This window comes from Corvus moneduloides, chromosome 4 (assembly GCF_009650955.1).
Source record: "Corvus moneduloides isolate bCorMon1 chromosome 4, bCorMon1.pri, whole genome shotgun sequence".
NCBI lineage: Eukaryota > Metazoa > Chordata > Aves > Passeriformes > Corvidae > Corvus > Corvus moneduloides.
This window is the reverse complement of record NC_045479.1, coordinates 21385545-21397292: the sequence shown is the minus strand read 5'-3', so window position 1 is coordinate 21397292 and position 11748 is coordinate 21385545. Positions and strand designations below refer to the sequence as shown.

Genomic DNA, 11748 nt, shown 5'->3' with positions numbered 1-11748 from the left:
GTGGCCTGCGCGGCGGTGGCGGCCCCGCCCGGCCGCGATCGATGATTGGGCGCTCGGTTGTGCGCGGGAGGGGCCGCCCCCGCGCGCCCCCACAGGCGGTGCGGGAGCCGCCATTGCTGCCGGTGTGATTGCCTTGCGGCTCCTGCGCCTCATAACTGCTCCGTTCCTCCTCAGCTGCTTCCCTTGCGATGGATAAGCTACTGGCGGGTGTTATTCCTGTGCCCGGGCTGCCCAGCCCCGCGTGGCGACGGTGGTTGGGCCGCTGCCCTCCTCGTCCTCAGTGTAGCACAGGGTGAGGCGATGTTCTGTAGCCAAAACTGCCAGGGAGAGCCTGCCTGGGTGTTAAACTGTAGGCGAGGGTGGAAATGCACAAGGGGAAAGGCTGAAGGAGGATGCTTTCCCCGAGAGTGTTTAGTTTTATAAAGGAACCACATTTTTCTAGGCCAGACTGCTGAGTTACCACCTCACAGATAATGGTACAAGGACTGTGGGCAAAAAATCTCGCCAAATGTATGAAGTGGTACAAACTGAAGTTTACTGGCTTTAGTTCCTCTTCACGTGTCATAATTGGAAGAAAGCCCTTCCCACGTCTTGAACCTGGAAATGCACACTTGGCAGGAGTATAATGTTGAGTGGGGGAATAATATAAAAAGCAAAAAAATTTTCAGGTTTTTGCTTTGTTTAATGAATTCCATTGAATTTTTAAAAGCAGTAAATTCAGAGGTAACTTGGAACAATGCATATTCTCTGAACTTGGTTTTGTTTCTCATGATAAAACCTGGCTTGCATCACATTTCTCCATACAAAGATTAATGCAAGAAAACTGGGGTACATTCTAGGAATATAATACTAAAAAATTAAGTGAAATCACAAGACCTAGCTTACGGAGCTACCACCAAGTACAAGTGCTTATTAGGGCCCTATACACATTGCTTAACCCTGTAGAAACAGGCTTGCTGGCTTCTTTCAGCCCCTAGGGGCCCAATCAGAAAAAGAAGACTTGAAACTTCAAAAAACTCTTTATTCTGGGCTGCAGGTGAAATCTCCTTTATGCATCTTAACATGGCCATTGAAACTATCCCATTCATTTTGGAGTTGGCTGTCAGACATGTCTCAAACTGAAGGGCAGCCATCCTCTGTTTTCAACATGTCAATAAATTCCTCAGTGGAAAGGAGAGGCTTGTACTGAAGGCGATGAAAGAAGGAGGCTGCTGAGCTGGAACACCACTTGCTGAACAATGGAAGAGCTGATGCTCATTACAATCAGCTTGGTGTAACTTACGGGTCCTCACTGACAAACACTACAACAAGGGATTTCCTGAGAAGCTGCACCCTTTGCCACTACCGTTTTTGAAGGAGTGCTTATGCAGTCATCATCAAATGGGGCCACATCCTGGATAAATCCAGAAGAGTGGGTTGCTGCAGCAGGGGGGGATGCCAATGGAATTGGCAAAGAGGTAGAAAGGAGAACATGTAAGGGGCACTGTGCTTCTCAGAAATTCTTTGCTCTCTCTTGAAGAGGGTTGAATCCAAAGTGAGTCATGCTGCTGCCTCCACATCATTACCATTTCCCTTTGGCCATGGATGTCCTGCTCTGTTTCATCCTTCAGAGTGAAGAGGTGACTGTCCCAGCCACCTCCTGTTATCCCACTGGCTCTGTGGCATCTTAGTTTGTGCTCCTTTGGAAGGGAGGAGGAGGCTTCCCTAGTATGTGGAATGCCCACGGCTGCAGACATGGTGCTAACAGCAGAACCACCTTTTCAGTAGCTTGCACAAGCTGAAGTGAGTGTGTGACATGAAGTGGTTCCGTTTCTCAGGAGCTGACTGTAGTCATTATTAGGTAACCAGCTACACCAGTTACAAGTGAGCATTTTTGCTGCCATTCTGTGAATTTTTCCTTTGAACTTTATGAGTCATGCTATAATGTAAGGTTTAGACACGTTTTCCACACAATGTAAGGTTTAGACACGTTTTCCACACAATGTAAGGTTTAGACACATTTTCCACACAGCAGGAAAATCTCCTAGGAAACAATTAGGATGAAAGGCTAAACCATTTTCCTCTGCTTTCAAGTCTGGCAAATTACAAATGACTCAACACCACCATTATTTTTTTCCCTCACACATCATTCTAGAAAAAATGGCTGTTATTTGATGAGTTACAGGTTTTCTCCACCATTTTAATTTTGTCTCAGTCTGCAGGCAGGAGACTTTCAATAGCCATATATGAAGTTGACCTCTGGCTGGGAAGGGCACTTGTCAAATTAATACAGGAAACCTGCGTGCTTAGAGGCTTGGAAAAATGGTTGTGTACAGAAGAATTTTGACTTTCAGCATAGTTTGCTCTTATCAGAAATAGTGAATTATTTTTAAGTCTAATTTGTTAAGATAATACACAGTATGGTGATGAAAGCTTTTTGTCAGTACCTTGGAACGGTTGTTGAAGACAATGTGGTTTCTCTACTCAGAGTACTTTATTGAGAATGTTTCTTTCCCTCGTGGTCAGTGTGAAACACAACCAATAGAACTTGTTTCACCAAAGCTGTAAAACACTGCTGAAAGCCCTAGTGGGTTCTGTTGAGGAATTTGAAATTTAAAGCTGTAGTCCTGTTGACCAAGTCCCATGGCAGAGGAGAGCTATAAAGTGTAAAGGTCTCTTTGGTTCAATTACATACCTAATAGATTTTTTTTTCCTGAAAGATGAGTGTGGTAATAAAGCTGTGAGCCAGTGGAACTTTTCTGTTATTTTTCTTCATGTATTTGCCACTACAAATAATGTGGTTTATAATATGTATAAATAAATATATGTGTGTATATATTAACTTCTGATGGTCATATTTTGAATGACAAGAGTCACGCTGAAAGGTGGGATAAAGTGTGGAATGAGAAGGAGATGGGTATGAAGGCTGGAGTATCATCAGGAGATGAAGTGCCGAAGTCTGAAGTTCCATTTGAAGTGTGCCAATGGAGGAGGAGGTTCAAATAAAAGCCAGTGGAGAGAACCTGCTAAATCCTTGCAGCTTGCTGGTGGTCAGCTTTACTCCTAGAAGGTATTTTAAAGTGCTTTATGCTAGTGCTCTATACAGTGAGTGGAACTCTGCATTACACCATCTCAGGTTGGCTGGCTGCAGATGACCCTTAAACAGTGGCTGGAGTTTGCTCGTGTACCTCTTAACTTTTCTGTTTCTGAATAAAATCTTGATTGTATGGCACAAAAGACCTTCCAGCAGTTTTCCTGGAGTTTGCCCGATTGCTTCAGACGCTTTTAGGTGCCACTGTGTTTTTCCTTGGATTTGCATATTTTTAACAATACCAAATTGCTGGGAGTTTTGTGCTGAGCAAAAGTATTTGAAGTGACACACCAACGTCAGAGTTTGATATCTTCTCATTAGCAGACTAAAATCATGTTTCTCTGGGTAATAAAAAGAGGGTCATTTTCTTCTTAGGGAGATTACTGCATCTACCTCTTAGGAATCTGACAGGACTGCAATTTGTGTGACCCCAGGGTAGTGGCTGCCCAGGCTGAGAGTGCCTCATGCTACTGTCAGCTCCCTGAAAGGAGCGGAGTGGTTGTAGAAGAGACTGATGAGTGAGCCAAACAACGGGGAGAAAAGCAGAGAAGAAATCTTAGAACAGACCTATGCAAATGATGGACTCAGCTCTGAATTTGGGCAGCTTCCAGACAAGTAATGCCTGCTGCATTCCTGTTCAGTGTCTCAGTATTTCTTACTCTTTCCTCGTCCCTTGGCAACCAGCTTAAGTGCACCCCACAGTTCTTAGCTGTGAGGGCAGCGTGCAGGGCAGAGCCAGAACAAGGACACTGATTTTTGTTTTGCTAAATGGACTTTGATAGAAATGATCCTCATAGTCCTGGCTCGGGTACTAGGATAGGGCAGTTACAGAGGTCAGCAACATTAACTCAATGGATCAAAACAGGGACAATGTTTTTTTCCATCAGCTCGTCAGACAACTGCCTCCCAACATTGTTATCCATTGTTAGCAGATTCTGTGTAGGCACTACAGCTATGCTATTTGTTTTGCAGCCTGGCGTAGATTAATAGTTCTCTGGCAACCCTGCTCCAAGGCCTTGAAAGCCTTTATGAAGGGCATCAGTAGTAAAGCCACACTTAGGAAAAGCTGTGGTAACATAAAGCTTTTGCAAAGCTGCTGAAAAATCAGGGAGTGTCCCAGACATAGTCACAGGTACAACCTGTGGGGTAGGGGCTGCCGTTTCCTCCTGGGAATTCTGTTTGAAGATTTCACTGAGCAAGATTGATGGCTGCCTCATGAGCTGGGAAGTGGATAGCATTCCTTTCAACACAGAATGCAGGAAACCATGAACAGGAACTTATTGAAGTTCTTCTCATTCTGTGGGTATTTCCAGTAGTTGTGGAGAGAGATCATCTGCTTTTATGTCATTTAGCAAACTCCTGTCCGTGTCATTTGCTGTTTTATTTAAGCATTCCTGACAATATATCTCTTCTATCAACCATATAAGCTTTATATTCCTTTTCCCTCAAGAGGTGATTTTCCATATGGAGTATCAGTGTGTAGGAAGAGTTAAAATCCTGAGGCTATTGAGTCCGTTTTGATTTGACACTGTTGATTGAGCTGCAGAAACCCTACCTCTTCTTGAGTATACTGCAGAGTAACTAGAAACAATGGAGCAAAGAAGGAACTGAAAAATCCAGTCCCAGTTCTGTGATAACAGCAGAGATATTTGGGAAATTAAAGTGCTCCTTCTGGACTTCAGGTTGGGTAGACTCTATATTTGCTATCGTGTTTGAGAACTGTTTGCCTTGTGTTTGTTAACCAGTGAGGTTTCTAAATTTTTGAAAGTGAAAGAAATTATTCTGTGGGTTGTAGACTGGAGAATCTTGTGCAGGACCAAGGCAAGACAATGACAAAATTCTTTTTCAGACGTACTCTATGCTGAGGATGGTCAGTTGAAGACAGTGTGGTTTTATGGCTGTGTTAAACCTGTGCAAGCCAATTATGGTGACTTTTTTTTTTTTCATCAGAAGCTTGCTGAGTTCTTAGGCAGATTTCAGCCGTAATCTTTATTGTGATTTTTATTAAAAGTTTTTGCAGACTGTTCACGAAGGAGAAACCAGACATGGTATCTACAGCCTGGTAAGTAGAGTACTTCATTAGGGTGAGACAGGTACACAAACTGAAACAAAGGAGTTTTTAATCTTTTTCTCTACTTAAGTACTTGAATGCACTATCTCTGCGAAGACAAAAGAATTGAGGGAATTATTTACATACAGAAATCAGTCCATGCCTGCTCAGTTACTGAAGATAAAAATCAGAGCAATTTGTCTGACACATATTGTCCTCAGCAGTGCAATTGGCAGCTCTCATTTAGACTATCAGGCAGCTGACAAGTTCCTTCTGCTTAGCTCTGTCTGCCTCAGTCATCTGACTGACCTTGTACAATCGATCCTAAGGGTCTGAGAGAGGCTCAGGGATGAAACCAAGAGTATCAGCTTTGGAGTGCAAAAGTGAAGCTTGTTGGTGTGAGGAAGCAGTATGAAATGATAGCATCTTTTATTCCCGTGGCAGTTCAGTTTCTTTCAGCTTCTTACCCAACCTACATTTAAGATCCAAACAAGAACTAATCAGCTCCAAAGCACGCTAATGACCAAGATTGCTGTTTTCTGTTCCTCAGTGTGAATGACATGCTATGGGAATGAGGTATCTCATCTGCATCAATGTTTCTAGAAATCCTGCTAGATAATTATCTAGTAAATAGCCATGTCCTTTAATGATAGAAAAATCTTTCTGGTTTTACATTAATTTTTAATTGACCCTTACTAATCAGGATTGAAAGTGGCATGTCTGCAGGAAAAGTTAGGACACTTTTTGGAAAATGTTTAAGGTATGTGACTTCAACAGGCTGTTGTGCATAATATAACATTGCTACCTTAAAGTATTTCTTTTGAGTTGCTTAAAAGAGAGAAAACCAAAAAGGCGAAAGAACTAGAGATGGACAAATTAAAGGGTGCATTTTAAAAATTTGTCACAATGTGGATTATGTTTTCAGAATGTTTTTTTCCCTGAGACTACTTTTTCTTGCATAATGTCCTGGAATAACTTTGTAAGGATTCCTCGAAGAATCAGTTTCACGGCAATATTGATAATGCATTTTGTCTGTCTTACAGTGGGAAATCTACTGAAGACCAGTTATTTATGAGGTGCTGGGTAGAACATAGATTTGCAACCATTTAGAGTCTGACCTGATAATACTAATTTCAATACAGAAGTAAGACTACCAAAGGGTGGTGGGGTGGGGGGTTTTTTGGTGGAAGGGAGGGTTTGTGCTTGTTTTAACATTTATGTGTTTTCTAACAGATTATGGAATAGATTGTCCAAGACAATATGATACTTGTTAGAAATCGAGGAATTACTTTATAGTCTCCAAATTACTGGGAAATTAGCAAGACCTGTTGCTACTGATTAATTAGCATGGTTTTACACATACACAGGTATCATGATCACAATCAGATGTGTTAGAAAAGAATGTCCCACTCCTCTCTGTGGTAAGCCCAGCACAAAGTTATTATAGGTCCCTAATAAACAATTTTCTAATGCAGCACTGGGAAGACTTGAAGTTGTCTTGAGAAACAGTATTGTTATTTCTAGGAAATTGAGCAGTGGCTGTCATTGGTAGTGAAAATCAGGATGCATACAAGAATTTTGAACAAAGAAACCTTACTTTTGTACTAGGAATGTGTCACAGAAAGAAACAATTTGTCTCAGCTTTTGTGAATCTGTTGTGTGGTTATGTCCCACCATGCAGTGGCTCAGAGCCTGCTTTGCACTCAACCACACCACTGCATTCTCATGCCAGGACACCCTTCTCTACTCCTTTGTGATCACCATGTAATTCTCACACATGCTTTGAATTTACCCTTCCATTCCCTTCTCATGTAACCTCATTTAATCAATCTCATGTAGCAGTGTCTGACCTGCCTTATTTTATTAGACCAGCAGATTCAGCTGAAAAACTTTGAGCCCCTCAAATCTGGTATGTCCTAGGGAGGCTATGTGTATAAAAAGAAGGTGGTGTTATAGAGGAAGACAGACCTGCTTCTCCTTGACTGGAATTGCTTTGTCATGTTCACTCTACAGGAGGTAGGACAGATAGTAAAATAAAACAGCCAAGACATGGGTGTGGGGAAAGGATAGAGTAGTGGAGCAGAACCATTCAGTCTCACCAACAGCTAGTGCCTGCCAAAGTGAGATCCAAAGAATCATAAATATGTGCCTGCTCCCACAATTATGGCTTTATGCAATAAAATCATTAACTAAGGCTCTCTTGCCTATCCATCCTTGTCCAACTTGCATTGAAGAAAGTCATGGATACAGACTTTTTGCAACTCATGGTATGCATAATTTATGAAAGCATTTGTATCATACATGTTCTTAACAGATTCATGACAAAGGTGAGAAGATGCTAAAGACGTGGTATCTGTTCCTGCTGTGTTGGCTGTCCTTGAGGCTTGAGGCTAATCCTGGTCTTAAAGTGAGGATTACTCAGAAGGGGCTGGACTGTGGTATGTCTAACATTGCCAGAAGTTAATTTATCATAAATACTCTATGTACAGAATATTGTCTCTTAATAGAGGTGCAATGAAGGAACAAGCTTCTTAAATACTGAAATAGAATATATTCCTTTTGTCACCTCACACCAGGAACACTCTTTGTCTCTTTCCTCATTTATTTCCTTTATTTTGTGTTCATCCCAGGTGTGAATTTATCCTTTACTGACGACTGCATTCTCCTACAGTCCAGTAGTTTCTACTATATTCTTCATATCTATATACTTTTTTAGAACCAGGATTAGATGGTCATACAATTGCTCCTTTTTTTAAAGTGTCAAAAACCTGACTTAAAGTGCAATACTTAATTGAAGATAATCAGACACAATTGGGAAAAAAGCTTATGGTTTTGGAACAGCCACGTAGATGCACACCTTTACTCTCACTCCTGCTTTTGGCATGGGACAGACCCTGCATGTGCTATTCTTTAAAAAAAAAATCTAGTGACTGCCATAATTCTGCCCCTTAACAGAAAATTTCCACAATATATTCTCCATACTCTTTCTATTCATGCTGACGTTCACCGTCTCTTACCTAAGGCTTACTCCATGGGTGTGGGGGGCATGTAGTAGAATTTCAGTTGTTTACAGTATTAATATTAGTAATAAAAGTTAACAAGGCACAAATTCAACAAAGACTCAGTCATGCTAAGGATTAATCGTCATTTAAGTACTGAACATGCTGACAGGTAAACAATGGACTTGTGAAATGAGAAATAAAAGGGTTCATTCCATTGAGATGAAAGCGAGGATCAGATCCACTTATTTTGCTGCATGAGCATTGTTTAAAAGCTTTTGAGGAGTTGAGAAGTGCAGGGCAAACATCAGTCACCCAAAACTGTATCAATCTCCCTTGTTTCCCAGGGATCTCTGATGCCTTTAGAAATGAGACTTCAACCTGGTGTTTCTTAGTGGGAGCACAGCAGTTTTTGGGACAGTCAGCGTGGCCTTTCAAGTGCTGAATGAACAGACTAAGCTGGCACACCCCTGCATTAGTAGTAAGAGCAGATGAACAGTTCTCCTCCCGAAGGTATTTCTCATATTTGAAGAGCTTGGTACCTGATATATCCTTTCCCTTAATGTGAGATTTGAAGGCTGAGGCAATAGATCCTGCGTTCATGCATCTTGCCTGCTACAAGAACCTTGAGAGAAATTCCACCTGAGATCACTGGCTGCCCTCACTGACAGTCATAAGAGGGCTTTAAGTTATTTCAGTGAGAGCCCATATTTTGCTTTGGAGACAGGAATTCCCAGATCATCATAACTTACTTCTCCTTCATAACAGATGCATTTTATAAAATGGTATTCCAGTTATCACAAATTTCAATTCTTCGCTTTTCAAATACTATGGAGCCCAGCGATGAAAAAAACCCAGATGTTTAGTATTCAGCAATTGTGAGGTCAAAAGCTAAAGACACTCAGGGTGAAAACATCTGAAAGCAGGACATAATTCAGTATTAAAGTTTTAGTTATGTCTTAAAGATGAGCAAAAAGAAGAAAGGCACAAGGAATTTGGGATTTAAAGATGCTCTGGTTTTTGATAATAGGGTCTGTGTATATTATCAATGCACAAATAGCATTGAAACATTCAAGAAAGCAGGGATTCCTTAAAGCAAGGAAAGAAGGTAAGGAAATAAGTCAGACATCTGCAGCAGGCTGCAATGGTTAAGGTTCAGAGGCAAAATATATGTACTGTGAAAGAAAAAGGAAGAAAATATTTTAAAGGATTGTCTTTAGAACTCCAACAACTTCTGTACACAAGCAACAATTTAGATAGTTCTGTTTTTGACCTACCAGCACTTCAGATGCATGTATCACACTTTTTCCATAAGTAACCACTACATAGACAAGTTGCCTTGCTACTTCATGACTGGCTTTTTCATCCAACAGATATGAGGCAATATGAGGTAAAGGTGATGACCAAGTGTTTCCCAAGGCCATCCACATTATGAGTGAAGTAAAGGGAGTATAAGAGTTTCAGAAACCTGACACAATCTCTAGAATATGAAACACAACTCAGGGACAAAATTATCGTAACAGATTATCTTGATCTTGCATTAAATGGCTTATATGTGAGGCTAAGAGAAGTTATAAATGGGTATATTTGTAGTTGGAAGGAGATCTAGGTAAAGATCATAGAATCAGGGTATTGCAAGAACTATGTTAAAAATTATGATTAAATTATTTAGCAGTATATCTGGACCTTCAGGTGCCTGAATCCAATCTGCAAGGCATGTACTTTCCTATGTCCCCTTGTAGGCTGGAGGATTGGGATGGAGCTCCTGAAGCAAGCAGTATTGAAAGAGACTTTCCCAAGCTGGAGTGGGCAGGAGAGTTTCTCTGTTGTTAAGGTCAACTATATCGTTTCAAGGTAAGTAAAGGAAATTAATTTCAAAGTTTTAGGATGAATCAGCATTTTATTACTACATTGTAACAATTACACAGCCACTGCTTTGTTCAGTGTAAAATTTTAGTGGTTCATCTAACTCTGCTTCTGAAGTACTTGTTCTGCTTCACTCAAGAGATGAGCTTTATAAAGCTTCTGAAGGAGCACCTTGGCTGGTTTTTTTCAGTTGGTTTGTGTGAGAGTTTGGGGCAAGACAGGTATAAGCATGGCTATGATATAGCAGGGGAAATGGGTGGGAAAGAGGGCAGGGTTGGTGTTATTAACAGTCTGCTCCAATGAAGGACCCGTAGCAATGAAAATAATCTGTTTGTGTTTGATGAAAAAAAAGCCAAAAAAGGGATAAGATGAAAATGTGTTCAGGGGATGATGTATCTTGGATGATGTGGCAGGAAGATGCTTTTTACTGAATACTTTTAGATGAATTTACATGATAAATTATCATTTTGACTGGATAGGGCTCAACAACTCTTTACTGAAGATGAAAATCTTTGTACCAGGAGCAGTCAGTAGAAAAACAGTTTTACAGAGCTTCCTACAATTTCTTCAAATATGGAGACTAATATAAAAGCAGGTCTTTCTACAGCCTTCAATCCCACCTTCCAATAGGCTATAAACAAAAAAAACCAAGAGAACATGGAGCCAGATTCTTCCAAGAGTACACAGTGAAACAATGATGAGCAGAAGGCCTAAGTCACATCAAGAAAAGTACCAAAGTTAGCAAAAAATTCTAGGGAGCACCAGAACAAGGGCTGAAAATGCTGGGGAGTCTGCATTCTTGGATGAGTTTGAGACTCAAGTGGGCAGAGTCTCTGAGTTGTTTCAGCTTTGAGTAAGAGGTTGAACCAGCAAAATCTCCTGAGGTCCTATTTCAGTCTAAATTATTGCATGATTTTCAAAACTCCAATTAATTCCCCCAACCATAGTTCTTGAAATTGGTAATCCTCCCAGTGTTTAATCTGATTTTAGCTCACAGCAAACAAGATATCTAAAGGCAGTTTTACTGCCTGAGAGGTTATTGGAAAGTTATGGTCATTTTAACTAAAAGGAGCTGGTGCCTTCTGCCCCAGGGAAAGCAGATTAAAGGCAATTGTGTCAGAGATCTCTACCAGATAGCAGGGAACAATGAGAAATGTATACAGCGTGATGACATCTGATATCTTTACAATGTTCAGCTCAATTCAACACACCCATCTGCAAGACAATGTCCTTGAGTATCAGAAAGATTTGTTTTGGCAGGGAAATATTCAACTAACATTTAATTTAGAAAAATGGATCCTCTCCAGAGCCCTTTGCTTAGGCAAGGAAGCAGAATGGCAAAACAAAAACTTTGATGGTCTTCAGTAAATGCTAGCAATCAGACAACCTGGGTTTATTTATAGATGTATTATCTGGGATTAAACATAGATTTATTCTTTCCCTGGCAAGAAGATTTCACTTCAGTGAGTTAGTTCTTCTCCCATGGGAACGTTTTTGCTTATAACAAACAACAAACAAACAAACCACACCCAAAACCCCCCTGGCCAAAAGGGTTCTTTTTCCAAGGATCCTACAAGGTGTAATGGTACGAGTGTCTTTCTTTCCTAAAATACACATGGGTTCAGTCATTTCTGAGAAATTCTTTTACTGAAGCATAGACTTTACCTTTTATAGCAGAAGGGTTTTCAGTGATCAGAGGTCCTTCTTAGTCTTTTGATGTGCAGTCTAATAATCCCCCTTTCTGTGTTCTGTAGGCTCAGAAT

The 11748-nt window shown here is 40.7% G+C and overlaps 1 protein-coding gene across 1 annotated transcript in view; it reads left to right on the top strand.

Annotated features, from left to right (window-relative positions):
- The first annotated feature begins 34 nt into the window (after window positions 1-34).
- The window catches only part of LOC116443173 (BPI fold-containing family C protein-like), a 27111-nt gene continuing 15397 nt past the window's right edge, over window positions 35-11748 (top strand). The window contains 3 exon segments of the mRNA XM_032107136.1: window positions 35-7558; window positions 9862-9973; window positions 11740-11748. The exon segment at window positions 11740-11748 is cut by the window's right edge and continues 120 nt beyond it. Coding sequence (XP_031963027.1) covers window positions 7456-7558; window positions 9862-9973; window positions 11740-11748 — 224 coding nt within the window. The 5' untranslated portion in view covers window positions 35-7455.